Here is a 13,548-nt window from a genome sequence, read left to right as displayed (position 1 = left end):
AAAATTTTTTTATTTAACAAATAATTTATCTATTTGATTCAAAATTTTATGACAGCACTGAAATAACTATTAAAAAAAATGCATGCAAAAATAAAACAAAATTTGATCTATAAAAATTACCAAATATAAAGAATAAAAAATCATATTTTTTTAATAATACTTTAAAAATCTTATTAAAATCTAATTTTTAAAATCTCTTAAAAATATATATAATATTTTTAAATTTTTTTAAAATTTATTCATCATTCATATCTTTTACAATTTTTTCTATAAACGATATAAATTTTTGTATATATTTTAGAATTTAATTTTTGATATATTATCAATATAAAATAATTTTATATGTGTATCTAATATTATATCAATAAAAATAATTTATTTTTATATTAATTACATAAATAAACATTTAAAAAATAGATAAAATTATACAATCAAATAAAATATTTTACATTATCACTGCATTAAAATTAAAGTCTATATTTTAATGGGTTAGCCTTAGTTATTTTTTACAACTCTATTAAAAAAACTGTGCGAAAAGGAGGTTGCTACTTATTTATGAGGATCTTTCTTAGTATATTACGGAAAAGGACCAAATGACCAATCAGCCATGATCACAACTCAGAAGGATGTATACATCCACGTAAGTCAACCAATAAAAACTTGAGGCTTCAGCGGTTCAGCCCAGAGTAATATCACTGGTGGGGTCCATCGCTATAAATTCGAGTTACGGTTCAAGAAGTTGCTTAGGCAACACCAGAACTTTCCACGAAACGAGAATCTTCGCGAAGACCCCGCAACCCTATAAATAAACTCCAGATTCTCGCGCTTTCCTTCTTCACTAATCAATTATCCGTCTATCTCCTCTTACAATATTGCAATCTTCGTTTCGTTGCGCTCCGTCTCTTTGATCAAAATCAAAAGAGGGAAGGAAGAATAAAATAATAATGGAGTCTTTTACTTCGTTCTTCGATTCTTCCCGAACCCGCTGGAGCTACGATGCTCTCAAGAACTTCCATCAGATCTCTCCCGTAGTTCAGAATCATCTCAAGCAGGTAACTATCTTGAATTCGATTTCATCGCTGACTACTACTAGTAATATTAGTGTATATGCTAGACAGTGTTAATATGGATTCTTGGTAGTTACATTTATCGTGGATTTTATTTTATAGGGTGATTAAGAATAGATAAATTGATGGTGAATGTGTTCGTTAGATTATTGCGGATAAGTGAATTGGAATTCTTTGTTTCATCGCATTGGAAAATTTGAGAGAAGTTTATTTTGGTTATGTTGATCTCTGTGATGACATATTTATAGAACAATTTCTTATGTAGCATATATCGTCTTACATATAGTCAGAGATTGTTTGTGACGGATTGAGTGATGTAATTTGATTACAGGTTTATTTTACGCTATGTTGCGCTGTGGTTGCTTCAGCTGTTGGTGCTTACCTTCATGTGCTGTGGAATATTGGAGGTTTACTCACTGCTTTGGCTTCCATTGGAAGCTATGTGTGGTTGATGTCCACACCTCCTTTTGAAGAGGTATGATGTATGATATGGATTTGGATATTCTCCTGTGGAATGAAGCTCTCTGCTCGTTTCTTGGTTTCTTTAATTTGTATCATTTGTTTGATATTCACTCTTTTGTGTTGTTGATGTGTGTAGCAAAAGAGGGTTACTTTGTTGATGGTTTCGGCCCTGTTTCAAGGTGCCTACATTGGACCTCTTATTGATCTGGCTATTCAAGTTGAACCAAGGTATGTCGCTGCGTATTTTTGTATTTGAATTTTACTGTACTATTTTCGGTTATAACTATGGCTTTTTTATTATCTTGGCGTGAATCTTTGTCTTCTCTGCTGAATTTTATAGCTTTAGTTGCTGCTGATTGTAATTTATTGTGCATGTATATTGGTGATGAGTTTTGTGATCACGTTCAATTTGTATGTACAATCAATTCAAGACAATAATATCTAATCATGTGCTGCCACATAGGCCAAGATAGTTCCTTTTTTTATCTTTTTTGGGTGGATGTGCTATCCAATAAATTGTCTATATTGTAGCGTATGGTTGAATGTCAATGTAAAATTTTGTTACAAGCTCAGTTCGTAGCAATTAAATTCTTTGTTGCTCACTGCGAAATCCTAAATTTAAGATGAAATAGAGAACATTACATTGCGCGTCTTTCTTTCTTGTTTTTAACTATTTGAATTAATGATTATTTTATTTTGGCTAATTTTACCTGATCTTGATTCTAGTAGCATGGCATAGTCCGTATTTAAGAATTACAGAGTAACACTTATAATTTTCAGAATTTACTATAGTTGAATTCTCTAACAGATCTTATTTTGTGCCAAAGTTGATGTATCTAGAGATCACTTTTGTCAAAGATCCATTTATTGAAAGCAGTATAAGAAGTTAATATCTGCTAACAATCTGAGTTATCTAATATCTGAACTTTTAATGCTTTTTAACCGTTGATTTTGTCCTATTTTGTTTGCAGCCTTATCTTTACTGCGTTTGTGGGAACTTCCTTGGCCTTTGCATGTTTCTCAGCGGCAGCTTTGGTTGCAAAGCGAAGGGAGTACCTCTACCTTGGCGGCATGCTTTCTTCTGGGTTGTCTGTTCTTATGTGGCTGCACTTCGCTTCCGCCATCTTTGGTGGTTCGATAGCACTTTTTAAGTTTGAGGTAATGTAACTAAGCCTTAATTCTTGTTAGCATATTGTGTTAGAGGACCAAATATAGCATACAAGTAAATCACTAAAAAACGGTCACTGAAAATGAGGATTGATGATGATTTTATTTAAGACTAAAAATGAAATATTATAGTCTTTTGATTCTTAATAGTAAATTATCAATCTATGAGGCACCAATCTTTTACGGCATTAATTTTAAGATTAATATAATGTTCGATTCTTGATCTTTTTTATATTTTCTGATTGCCTTATTTGCAACTCTTGCAGTTGTATTTTGGACTCTTGGTATTTGTGGGTTACGTGATCGTGGATACCCAAGAAATAATTGAGAGGGCACACTTTGGTGATCTAGATTATGTGAAGCATGCCATGACTCTGTTTACTGATTTGGCTGCAATCTTTGTGCGGATTCTTGTTATAATGGTACTTTTTAGAGAAGATTTTACACCTTTTATTTGTGTTACTTAAATGATTTGTATTTAGTATGATTGACTAACATTTTTCTTATGGTCTTGCAGTTGAAGAATTCGGTTGAGAAAAATGAGAAAAAGAATAAGAGGAAAGAGTGATTTTTCGGCTATCAGCTTTGATTTGCGTTTCGTTTGGTTGTAAAGTCTGTGTAGGTAGATATACATAAAAGCAGTTGTCCACAACGTTTTCTCCACTTCAATTTGTATAAATCATAAGTTTGAGCAGACAAAAATGTAAGAGCACGCAGCTAGTTATCATGTGATCTTTTTAGGCTCTTCCCTTTTCTTGGTTGTTACGCGTCCTAAATAATGATTGGTTCACTTGAAGTAAATAAGAGATGGGCAGATTTTGGTAAGTGAAAGCGGAGAGCTTTTAGGTCGTCTTCACTTTTCTTTTCTTATCGATATTTGCTGGGCTAGAGTTGGTCGGTTGCTCAACGAGTAAATGTTTAAATGTTTTCGAAATTCAAATTGTACTTTGATAAATGACCAATTGAATCTCTTAAATCGTGCATTTTCGTTAGTCTCTTGGAAAAGAATCATTGATGACTTAGAATGTTAAGTGTCAGGTTGGTATTTTAATTATAGAGAAAAAGACAAATAGGTTTTTAATTTTTTTGTCCCGAGAATAATTTCGTTTCTGACCAGTGAAAAATACTTTTAAGTTTCTGATCTTTACAAAATTTGGATGAATCAGTTTTTCGGTCAACGGACGCGTGTATGCGTACGCGTACACGGTACCCCTTGTCGCGTGTATGCGTATGCGGTACCCGTCGTATGGAAAATTTTTCTCTCACACGGCGTCGCCATAAATTTAACAATATCTCATTTTTCTTCATGAATCCTTCACTTTGCATATTTTTTTTTTTTTTCATTTTTTTCAAGTCATTCTTGTTTTCAAAACTTTAAATCACTTAAACAAACATATCAAGGCATCGAATGATAAAACTGTTAGTAACATTTTTTGTCGGTTTTTTTTTTCATTTTCTTTTTTATTTTTTCATCATCATAGCCTTGCATTATACATCAAAATATTAATTTAGTATTTTTTACATCGTACTCTGATTTCAGTATTCTCAATAATTTTATTCTTAATATTATTTTGGAATTCAACGTTTATGATTATATTATTACCTATAATTAATTTTTTATTTAATTTGTCTTTTTTAATGAAATCATAATTTATATTATAAAATAATTACACTAAAATATAGTACACGAGAATTACAATTATAAAAGAGAGTACTAAAAATATTTATCTTGACAATGATAAAAATAAATCTAAAAATTTTTTATGATATTTTTATATAGATATTTTTAATACTCTTAATATTCTTTTTTAGTACGATATAATTTTACTATTATTATTCTATACAAAAAAATAATAGGTAAAAAATATATATAAACAAAAAAACTAAACCTACGTTTGATGCTTCGTAAGCTAAACACACCCTAAATTGCTAAATTTAATTTATTTTTCTATCATTCGATGCCTTGATATGTTTGTTTGAATGATTTAAAGTTTTGAAGGCAAGAATGGCTTGAAAGAAATGCAAAAAAAAAAAAAAAAACATACAAAGTGGAGAATTCATGAAGAAATCAGGTATTGTTAAATTCATGGCGACGCGTATGCGTGACCCACGCGTATGCGTGAGAGGGAAGTTTTTCAGGCGACGCGTACGCGTGACAAGTATTTTCCGTTGATCGAGGGACTGATCCGTTCGAATTTTGTGAAGGTCAGGATCTTAAAAGTATTTTTCAATGGTCAGGGACGAAAATGTCCGCGGGACAAAAGGTCAGAACCTATTTATCTTTTTCTCTTAATTATATATGTTGGTGTGAACACAATTTAATAGTATTCTAATTGTATGTTGGTGTGGATAAAAATTGTTATAGTTCAAATTGATATCCAAAATTGATTTATAATATTTAAACTAGTCTTTTTTAATTTATAAATTCTTAATTTGCAAATCTTTGCCTTTTATTTTTTTCAATTCATGTTTTTTTCCCACGTATATGATGGAAGGTAGAGAGAGAAGTCAAAGTAGCTCAAGTAAAAATAATTCTATTGAGAGATCTTATAGCAGGAATGAAATGCGGTGCGCAATAGAAGAAATAGGAGAAATAAAAATGTCGTTTTTTACAATTGCAGCTACTCAACTATGATAGAGAATTTTGGAAGATTATTTTATAGTTGTCCAAACTATGAGATAAAATTATGTCTTTAAAAAAAAATGTAAAAATGGTTTGACTTTAAAATTGGATTCACCTACGTTTGTTACTTTGTAGTATGTAATTCATTATAACTTTTTCTGTTGGAGTGATAGATGTGAATTTCAGTGACAGATCCAAAAAATTTTGATAATAGAAAAAAAAATATATAGTATGATAATAATTTATACAATTGTACTATAATATTATAATTTGTAAAATATGATTACTTTTTAAATTATCTAATCAACAAATTACTAAAGATCATTTTATGTTTATTTTAAAATTTTAAAAGGTTTCAATAAGTTTAATATCAAACCACCCAATATATGATTTTAGAGGTAAATTTTTTATTTTCTCAACCAATCAAAGGGCTAAAACTACGCCAATGAGTTATAGCTCAAATGGCATAGTCTCCTCATACTCAATTAAAAGGTTGCGAGTTCGAGTCTCCTATCTTTGATAAAAAAAAAGGGCTAAAAATTACTATTCATACTTATTTCAAATATGAAAATGTCTGCAAAAGTTGCCAATAACCTATATTAGTTTGTTGTGGGGGCAAAATTAGTTGTGTTAGGGGCAACTAACCTATATTATCAAGAACTACTAAAAATTTTCAAATTTTCAGTGGGGTGGGGACACTTGCCCCCACTACTTCAAGAGTAGAGAGTAGAGCTGTCCCTGGATGTGATAAATCAGTTTCTGTGACACCCATTCCGTAAAAGGTTTTATATTATTTTAGAAGATGATAAGTTTGGAGAGTGATGTTAAGACTTTAAAAAAACTTTTGCAATTGTTTTTGGTATTTGTTTTTTTTTTTTTGGTGACTCTTTTTTTGGTATTTGTTTAGGTTTTAGGTTGTTGGGTTTTATAATTAATAAATGATAATTATGTAATCCAATCTTTAAATTTTTTAAGTACTATGTAATGTATTGATGACAATACAATGAATTGAAATATTAAGTTTGCATGAGTTCAACTTTTGAATAAGGTATTTGTTTTTCTAAAATCGTGAACAGTTAAACAAAAAAGAGATTAATCAAAATATACAAAGAAGTTAAATCTGAATTTAACATAAAATTTGCAGCACTATGAAACAAGTGCTGTTTGTGGTAAATCACCAAGTGCATAAGTATGATATCATAATCCAAAATTTCATAGGCTATAGCAACAACAAAGGCATACAGATTCCAAAAATTACACCACAAAAAACATAACATTGTTTAACTATAACAATTTTTCACATCTCCTCAAAGGATAACTGCACATTGTTCTACTTAGACCATTACAAATTATAAAAGGACATCATGAAGAATATTTTTTTGGTGGCTTGGGGTTAGAACAAATTTCATGAAGGAGGTCAACTTTTAAGAAGTTACTGCACTAGCTTTTTGAATAGTCTTTCTTAAAATTTCAATTGGATGTGGAGCAAAAATAACAATAGTGGATGCAGTTGTCCTTTTTATAGAATATTTGTTGCGCCTCTCATTTTTAGTCTTTAAAATTCATTTATTAACATTTGTTATAGTCTATATTCTATGATAGCAATAGGGTTTTTTATTTAAATAAATTATTTGCAACCCTAATTTACGTGAATCCCCTAAATGGTTTTCTTGAACGTGAATCCCCTAAACCATATAATATATAAATCGTCCTAGGCTGGTGTGTGTTAATTAATATATAAAACATTGTACCCTGGGACGATTTATGCATGAATTACATAGGTGAATAGAGCATAAATCGTCCCAGGCTAATGTGTTTTACAAATGACACATAAATCGTCCTAGCCTAGTGGGTTTTATGTGTTTTTACCTAAAACTCACTACCCTGCCACGATTTACGTTCATCTTTGTAACCCTCAACCCCCTAGCACGATTTATGTGCAAATCTAACCCCCACCAACCTAGCACGAATTACGTGCATAAATACCCCCTCAGCAGCCTAGAACGATTCATTTGTTAACCCAAACCTTACTTACCTTCCACGAGTAAAGTCTCATTTGTGAGAGACTCCATTAGCGGTGAGGAGGGGCAGTGGAGGGGAGGAGAGCACCGGGAAAAAATTCAAGGAAGGGTAGTGGGCGGCGGCAGTGGAGGATCGGTAAGGCGTCGGAGGAGGTGGCCTCCGGTGGACGGCGGCTGAGGGTGGCTTTCGAAGGTTGTGTTGGCGGCGGGAGGAGGCTGATTTGGTGGCTTTGGGTGGCGGTGCAAGATGGCAAGAAACGACATGTACCGATTGAACGGCATCGCGCACGTGGCAGGTTTTATCGACGAAGAGGTTAGTAATTAATTTGGTTTACAACTGATATAGTCAATGTCGTTGATGTGTTTAGTTATAAGAATGTGATTCATTTGGAAAAAAAAGTGGTTGTTGTGTTAGAAATTTGTGAAACGTTAAGGTTAAGGTTAACATGTTTAGGATGGGTTTGGGTCATGTTTGGTTTAGGAGTGAGGTTAATTTCTGATACATATTTTTGGTTGGTGTGCGATGTTGAGTTGTAACTGTGCTTATTATTCTGTTATCAGCCAACCCGGTGTGTACGGACTATCCGTAGGCAACAAAAGATGATATTGCATGACCGTATTATGCCTTACTTAGATAGCGCCGGACTGCTGCATGTTGCTAGGCTGAATGATTATTGGTTTAAGCTGGATGAGCCACTGATTAGTGCCTTTGTTGAGCGATGGCGTCCAGAGACAAACACTTTTCATATGCCATTTGGAGAGTGCACTGTCACTTTACAGGATGTGGCATATCAATTCGGCCTCCCTGTTGATGGATTTCCAGTTAGTGGTTGTCTCAGTGACTTTGAGCAGTTGATGGAAGGTGGTAAGCCTGCGTGGCAGTGGTTTGAAGAGTTGTTCGGTGAACTTCCTCCTGAGGACTGTATTGATGAGTTCACGGTGTCATATGGGTGGTTCCAAAACAGGTTCAGAGTAATGCCGAATGATGCTACAGAGCCCACGGTACAGGTCTATGCTCGTGGTTACATCATGATGTTGTTGTCCACAATGCTTTTTGGCGACAAGTCTGGGGCCAGAGTGCACTTACGCTGGCTCCCGTATGTTGCGGATCTCGACGGACTTGGAAAGTATAGCTGGGGTTCGGCCACGTTATCTTGGTTATATAGGTGTCTCTGCAGAGTGGCCAATCGAAATGTAAAAAACTTAGCTGGGCCACTAGCATTGCTGCAGTCCTGGATATTCTGGAGGTTCCCTACATTCAGGCCGAGAGGGTTTGATGTCATTCTCTGGCCACTTGCATCGAGGTGAGTGTAATGCTTATTATTTATTCTAATATAATTTAGCTCTAAACATAACGTATATTATTAATGACTGAATCACTTTTACCGTATGTCTAATGGTGCCGTTGAATATTGCAGGTGGGGTAGATACATGCCGTCATCAGATGAGAAGGGTCCTCGGGTCATTGCTACCCGACACAGATTAGACAGGTTGAGAGTAGATGATGTAAGTATAATCTCCCATGATATTTGTTAAAGTTTCACGTTTTAGATGGTTAGGTGTATGCATCACGTAGTAGTTCTAACATAACGACTCTACATGTTGCAGTTTATTTGGATGCCATACTCGGCACTGGAGGTTATTCAAGTTGTCCATCCTGATATCCTTAGACCTGAGCACACGCATTTATGGAAGTCGACAACTGCATTGATTTACTTTTCCTCCATCGAGTGGCACCAGGTTGACCGAGTCCTGTCCCAGCTAGGAGGAGTTCAGCACATACCTGAACCAGCAATCAACATTGATTTTCTGTTATCGAAGGATGGGCGGGGACCTACCCGCTGGTTTCCTGAGGTCTTTGCCACATGGCATAAGTTTTGGGATCAGAGGCATCAGAGCGTGTTGACGTTTCAGTTGGTACCAGATCCAAGACCATCGGTTGAGTATCTTGATTGGTGGTACCGGGTAGCCCGTAGATTTTTGTCGCATGACCGGGATTTAGTTGACCCTCGCCAGGCCGGGGTCCCTGCAGATGCTCCAGTTCGAGGTAATATCGCTGTGCCCGCTAGACAGCAGGGACCAAACTTCCCGGACAACCGTAGGAGGGCTACGCGTGAGCGGGTTGGTACGCGATATAGCCAGCCACTGCGCCAGGGGGGCGACGATGCCTTGGAGTTGGATGAGACACAGGGTGGTGATGACGACCATGGGGGGAGCCAGAGTCATCAGGCTGGCTGGGGACACGGTGGTGGGGGATCCGGCTGGGGTTGGGGTGGTGGTGGTGGATGGTCTGGTCGAGGAGGTGGTGCAGGTCCCTCTGGCTGGGGCAGTCAGTCTGGAGGCTCTGGTCGGGGTGGTGGATCGGGGTCTGGTTGGGGGGGTGGTGCTGGAGGGTCTGGCCGGGGAAGGGGTGCAACTGGATCTGGCTGGGGGAGTTGGGCGGCTGGAGGGTCTAGTAGGGGGGGTGGTGCAGGTGGGTCTGGATGGGGTTGTGGTTCACTACCTAGTGGGTACGGAGGTGGGGGTTTCGGAGGGGGGGTTGAGACGACGACACTGTTCGCTGACTTCTGCAGTCCGAACCAGATGGAGCAGGTTTTTGGTGCGGGTAGTGATTTTTTTGCTGAGATACGGGAGTTTGCCAGCACAGATGGTGATTATAGGCCTCAGTTTGAGGGAGGGGCAGTGGATCTTAACGTCGATCTGAATGAATCGCCGACTACTTATCAGGGAGGTCCGTTTGCCATGGGTGGTACTCCGGCATCTGCCGTGCAGGGACAGACACACACACAGTTGCCTGACGAGCCCGATCGTGCTTCTGGTATGGAGGTTCATCCACCTGAGACATATGTACCGGTCACTCAGAGGAGGAAGCGCATCATCAGGCCAGCCAAGTGTGGCACCGGGTCACATATGTGTTAGCTAGTGGGGTATTGTTATGTTGTTATCTACTACTATGTTGTTATGGTATTCATCTAGTACTTCTCACTGTGGTTTATGTTATGTTGTTATTTAGTACTGTTGTGGTTTCGATATTGTTATGTTGTTATTAAACACATTTGCCGTTTCGGATGTTGTTATGCTATTATCTACTACTATGGCAATATTAAAGGACTATTTTGCAAGTAAATCGAAAGTGAAATTTATACTGTTAAATAACACGAGTTCTTTAATAATAAGACAAGTGATAGACAAAGAACAACATTAAATGCAAAGTGTAAAGGACAACATCAAGCAATAATCTAACTATGCTAAGGCAAAAAAAAAATAACATAAACTATAACGGTGCTAGAGGGCCTATGCATTACTCCCTTCATGATGACCGGATGCACCTGCGCGAAGGGGACACTGTCTCCTAGTATGACCTGGAACCCTGCACATACCACATCTCTTCGTCCTGTCCGGTTCGGGCTCATCCATACTGTTTCTTATCCGTGTAGTTCTAGGACGACCCACGGTCGCTCGCATCATGCCGGGGTCTGGGATAACTTGAGGACCCTCGTACAAGGGAAGCAAGTCATCTGCCATCGGAGGGGAGAAACCCATCTTATAAACATTGAAGATGGTTGTTAAGCGATACACGTCATCCACGTAAGTCCTCCAATCCAGTCTGCAATACGAACAAGCTGCAAGCACATGACGACATGGGTAATGGAGGGCCTGAAAATAGCCACAGTCACATGTCCGGGCCGATAGCGATACCCTACATGCAGTCAGAGCGATTCTCCCTCCCGTCGGAGCAATCTCGTCCACAACAAACTCTGTGTTCCCTCTATCATATAGCTCAACCCGCATGTTTCTGGAGGCCTGTTTGTTCTTCTCAATCGCCCTCATAAGCATCTGCGAAAATTCCTGCCTTGCCCCGAGTTGCATCTCCGCTTCCTTTCCTTTCCTAACAAAGAGCTCAGCCAATCGCCCATATGTTGACTTCACAAGTGACCCCACCGGTAAGTTCCGTGTACCCTTCAAGACGGCATTGATACACTCAGATATGTTGGTTGTCATGTGACCGTACCGGCGCCCACCATCCCGATATTGGGTCCATAACCCTAAGCCAATCCGGCTACACCACTCAACCATAGCCGGGTCTTCGGACCTTAGGATCTCCATGTAATATTGATGCTCCTGTTCAGACTTTGCGTAGGCTGCGTTCACCAGAATCTTCCGTGCATCCTTGGATTTAAAATTAAGCGCAAAATTAGCAGCTATGTGCCTGGCACAATATGCACGATAGGCGGCCGGTGGGAGCCACCCACCGTCTTCTGCAACTAACGCGGCCTTGATTGCATTGTGGCGGTCAGATATAACAAGAATGCCCGGCTGCGGGGTCACATGTTGGCGAAGGTGAGTAAGAAAGAACTTCCATGACTCAGTGTTCTCACCCTCGACTAGTCCAAACGCAACTGGGAGTATGTTCGAGTTTCCATCTTGTGCAATCGCCATGAGTAATGTTCCGCCGTACTTGCCATACAGATGGGTTCCATCTATGGATATCAGTGGCTTGCAATGCTTGAATGCCTCAACGCATGGCGGAAACGTCCAAAACAATCGATGAAAAAACACCCTCGACTCATCAACCGCATTACCAGACCTTACAGGTGAAGTACGCAATACTGCAATACTGCCGGGCATGTACATCTGAACCTCAATTATCCACCTCGGAATTATGTTGTAAGATTCCTCCCAGTCACCATAAATTTGTGCAATCGCCTTCTGCTTAGCCATCCAGACCTTCCGGTAGCTGGGCTTGAAACCATATGTTGTTGACACCGCATTCTGCAATACTTTCACCGAGATTGCCGCATCCGCCATGACCAGCGATAGAATTGATGCACATATCACATGATAATCAAGCTGCCTGTGGTCGGTGGACAGCTCGGTTGCAAGACATGTGTGAGGCCCATTGTACTTCCGGACTTCCCAGTATCCTTTCCGCTGCCGCATCGTCACACGTATCAGCCAATTACACCCATTCCCAAACTGGACGCACTTTCCGTGATACTTCAACTGGTCCGACTCAAACACCTTATACTGAACACCACGGCGGATATTATAATTCTTCACCATCAACACTGCCTCCTCCTTGCTCTGGAACCGCTGCCCGACCTCAAACTCCTCTGCCCCATGCATACCGTGCTCGTCTCTGTGAATACTTGACACTTGTCGACCTGGAAATGCTGGTTGATTCATCGCCTCAAGATCCAATGTAGAGAAGTGTGGAGGGTATTGTTGTGTCTGAGAACTTGTCTGGCCTTGCGATGGTGCAACTGGTCTTGTGTCATCCTCATCGTCAGACTCATCACCGATAACGGGTGGTTCCGAATCTGAATCATCATCACCAATGGCCTCAGCAGCTGGATCCCCATCTCTGACCTCCATGAATGTAGTTGCACCATCCAATACAGGTCCCTCTCTGATTGCCGCTGCAAGCTCCCCGAAGGTTCGTACATCACCCATGCAATCCCTATCTTCGGCATGAACAGCCAGATCGGCTGCAAATGACGGAGATGAAACGTGGGCGGTGACGTCGTGACGAATTGGAATGGCACTTGAAGCACCATCTACCCCGATTGTGGGCGGATTTGGAGCAGATCCACCGGAGCTACCCTCCACATCAGCCATTTTCGCGAACAACTCCATAGCTCCCAGATCTGGAAACCTGGCATGACTGTGAAATATAACGCGAATGTCATCATCGCCTAACATCTCATATTTTCCAAACTTCACGTAACCCTGCCTGAGTGAGATAGGGATCCTGAAGAACATCTGCTTGACAAGCCTTTTACCGCACTTACCTAACTTTTGTAATATGCTATTTCGTAAATCATCTAAACTCGTTGATGGATTTATGAACACCCCAATCTGTTTCTTGCTACTGAACGTTACACCCTCACTTGTGTTTTCATCGATCTTTCCCCGATGATGAACTAACAAGAACACACTCTCAGCCATCTTCTCACAACCCTCTTCTCACAATCCTCAGTGGAAATATGGCTCGACATTGGTGTTGTGTTTTTACACGTAAATCGTCCCATACTAACGTGTCTTATCATATAACACATAATTCGTTCTAGGGTATTGAGGGATAAAGATTTGCACATAAATCGTGCTAGGAGGTTGTGGGTTAGGGTTTTGCACGTAAATCGTGCTAGGGGGTTGAGGGTTACAAAGATGAACGTAAATCGTGGCAGGGTAGTGAGTTTTATGTAAA

The 13,548-nt window shown here is 38.9% G+C and overlaps 4 protein-coding genes across 4 annotated transcripts; 2 read left to right on the top strand and 2 right to left on the bottom strand.

The window, feature by feature from the left end:
• The first annotated feature begins 700 nt into the window (after positions 1–700).
• Positions 701–3,630, top strand: LOC107629393 (bax inhibitor 1). The gene is made up of 6 exons (XM_021120554.2): positions 701–1,052; positions 1,399–1,542; positions 1,666–1,757; positions 2,501–2,687; positions 2,963–3,118; positions 3,214–3,630. The coding sequence occupies exons 1-6, from the start codon at positions 945–947 to the stop codon at positions 3,262–3,264; spliced, it is 738 nt and encodes a 245-aa protein (XP_020976213.1). The 5' UTR covers positions 701–944; the 3' UTR covers positions 3,265–3,630.
• Positions 3,631–7,602: 3,972 nt separating this feature from the next.
• On the top strand, positions 7,603–10,259 carry LOC148576365 (protein MAINTENANCE OF MERISTEMS-like). Its single transcript, XM_088502711.1, has 4 exons — positions 7,603–7,653; positions 7,902–8,644; positions 8,759–8,846; positions 8,949–10,259. The coding sequence occupies exons 1-4, from the start codon at positions 7,603–7,605 to the stop codon at positions 10,257–10,259; spliced, it is 2,193 nt and encodes a 730-aa protein (XP_088358837.1).
• Positions 10,260–10,634: 375 nt separating this feature from the next.
• Positions 10,635–12,149, bottom strand: LOC107605952 (uncharacterized). Its single transcript, XM_016307911.2, has one exon. The coding sequence runs from the start codon at positions 12,147–12,149 to the stop codon at positions 10,635–10,637; it is 1,515 nt and encodes a 504-aa protein (XP_016163397.2).
• A 26-nt stretch (positions 12,150–12,175) lies between these two features.
• LOC148576364 (uncharacterized) lies at positions 12,176–13,289 on the bottom strand. The gene is made up of 2 exons (XM_088502710.1): positions 12,328–13,289; positions 12,176–12,272 (listed from the first exon to the last, which is right to left on the bottom strand). Exons 1-2 carry the CDS (start codon positions 13,287–13,289, stop codon positions 12,176–12,178), a joined length of 1,059 nt encoding a protein of 352 aa, XP_088358836.1.
• Positions 13,290–13,548: the final 259 nt, after the last annotated feature.

The sequence above is a fragment of the Arachis ipaensis genome, chromosome B1 (genome assembly GCF_059453495.1).
Source record: "Arachis ipaensis isolate K30076 ecotype BB chromosome B1, ASM5945349v1, whole genome shotgun sequence".
Classification (NCBI taxonomy): Eukaryota; Viridiplantae; Streptophyta; class Magnoliopsida; order Fabales; family Fabaceae; genus Arachis; species Arachis ipaensis.
The sequence above is the reverse complement of the archived record's forward strand: the minus strand, read 5'-3'. Positions and strand labels throughout refer to the sequence as shown.

Excerpts from the sequence above, each read along its gene's own strand:
- LOC107629393 (XM_021120554.2), top strand. The coding sequence starts at position 945 with ATGGAGTCTTTTACTTCGTTCTTCGATTCTTCCCGAACCCGCTGGAGC. Across the intron at positions 1,543-1,665 it reads CCACACCTCCTTTTGAAGAG|CAAAAGAGGGTTACTTTGTT; the intron begins GTATGATGTATG and ends TGATGTGTGTAG. Across the intron at positions 1,758-2,500 it reads GCTATTCAAGTTGAACCAAG|CCTTATCTTTACTGCGTTTG; the intron begins GTATGTCGCTGC and ends TTTTGTTTGCAG.
- LOC148576364 (XM_088502710.1), bottom strand. The coding sequence starts at position 13,289 with ATGGCTGAGAGTGTGTTCTTGTTAGTTCATCATCGGGGAAAGATCGAT. Across the intron at positions 12,273-12,327 it reads CAGTTGAAGTATCACGGAAA|CGGAAAGGATACTGGGAAGT; the intron begins GTGCGTCCAGTT and ends ACGATGCGGCAG.
- LOC107605952 (XM_016307911.2), bottom strand. The coding sequence starts at position 12,149 with ATGGCGGATGCGGCAATCTCGGTGAAAGTATTGCAGAATGCGGTGTCA.
- LOC148576365 (XM_088502711.1), top strand. The coding sequence starts at position 7,603 with ATGTACCGATTGAACGGCATCGCGCACGTGGCAGGTTTTATCGACGAA. Across the intron at positions 7,654-7,901 it reads CAGGTTTTATCGACGAAGAG|CCAACCCGGTGTGTACGGAC; the intron begins GTTAGTAATTAA and ends TTCTGTTATCAG. Across the intron at positions 8,645-8,758 it reads CTCTGGCCACTTGCATCGAG|GTGGGGTAGATACATGCCGT; the intron begins GTGAGTGTAATG and ends TGAATATTGCAG.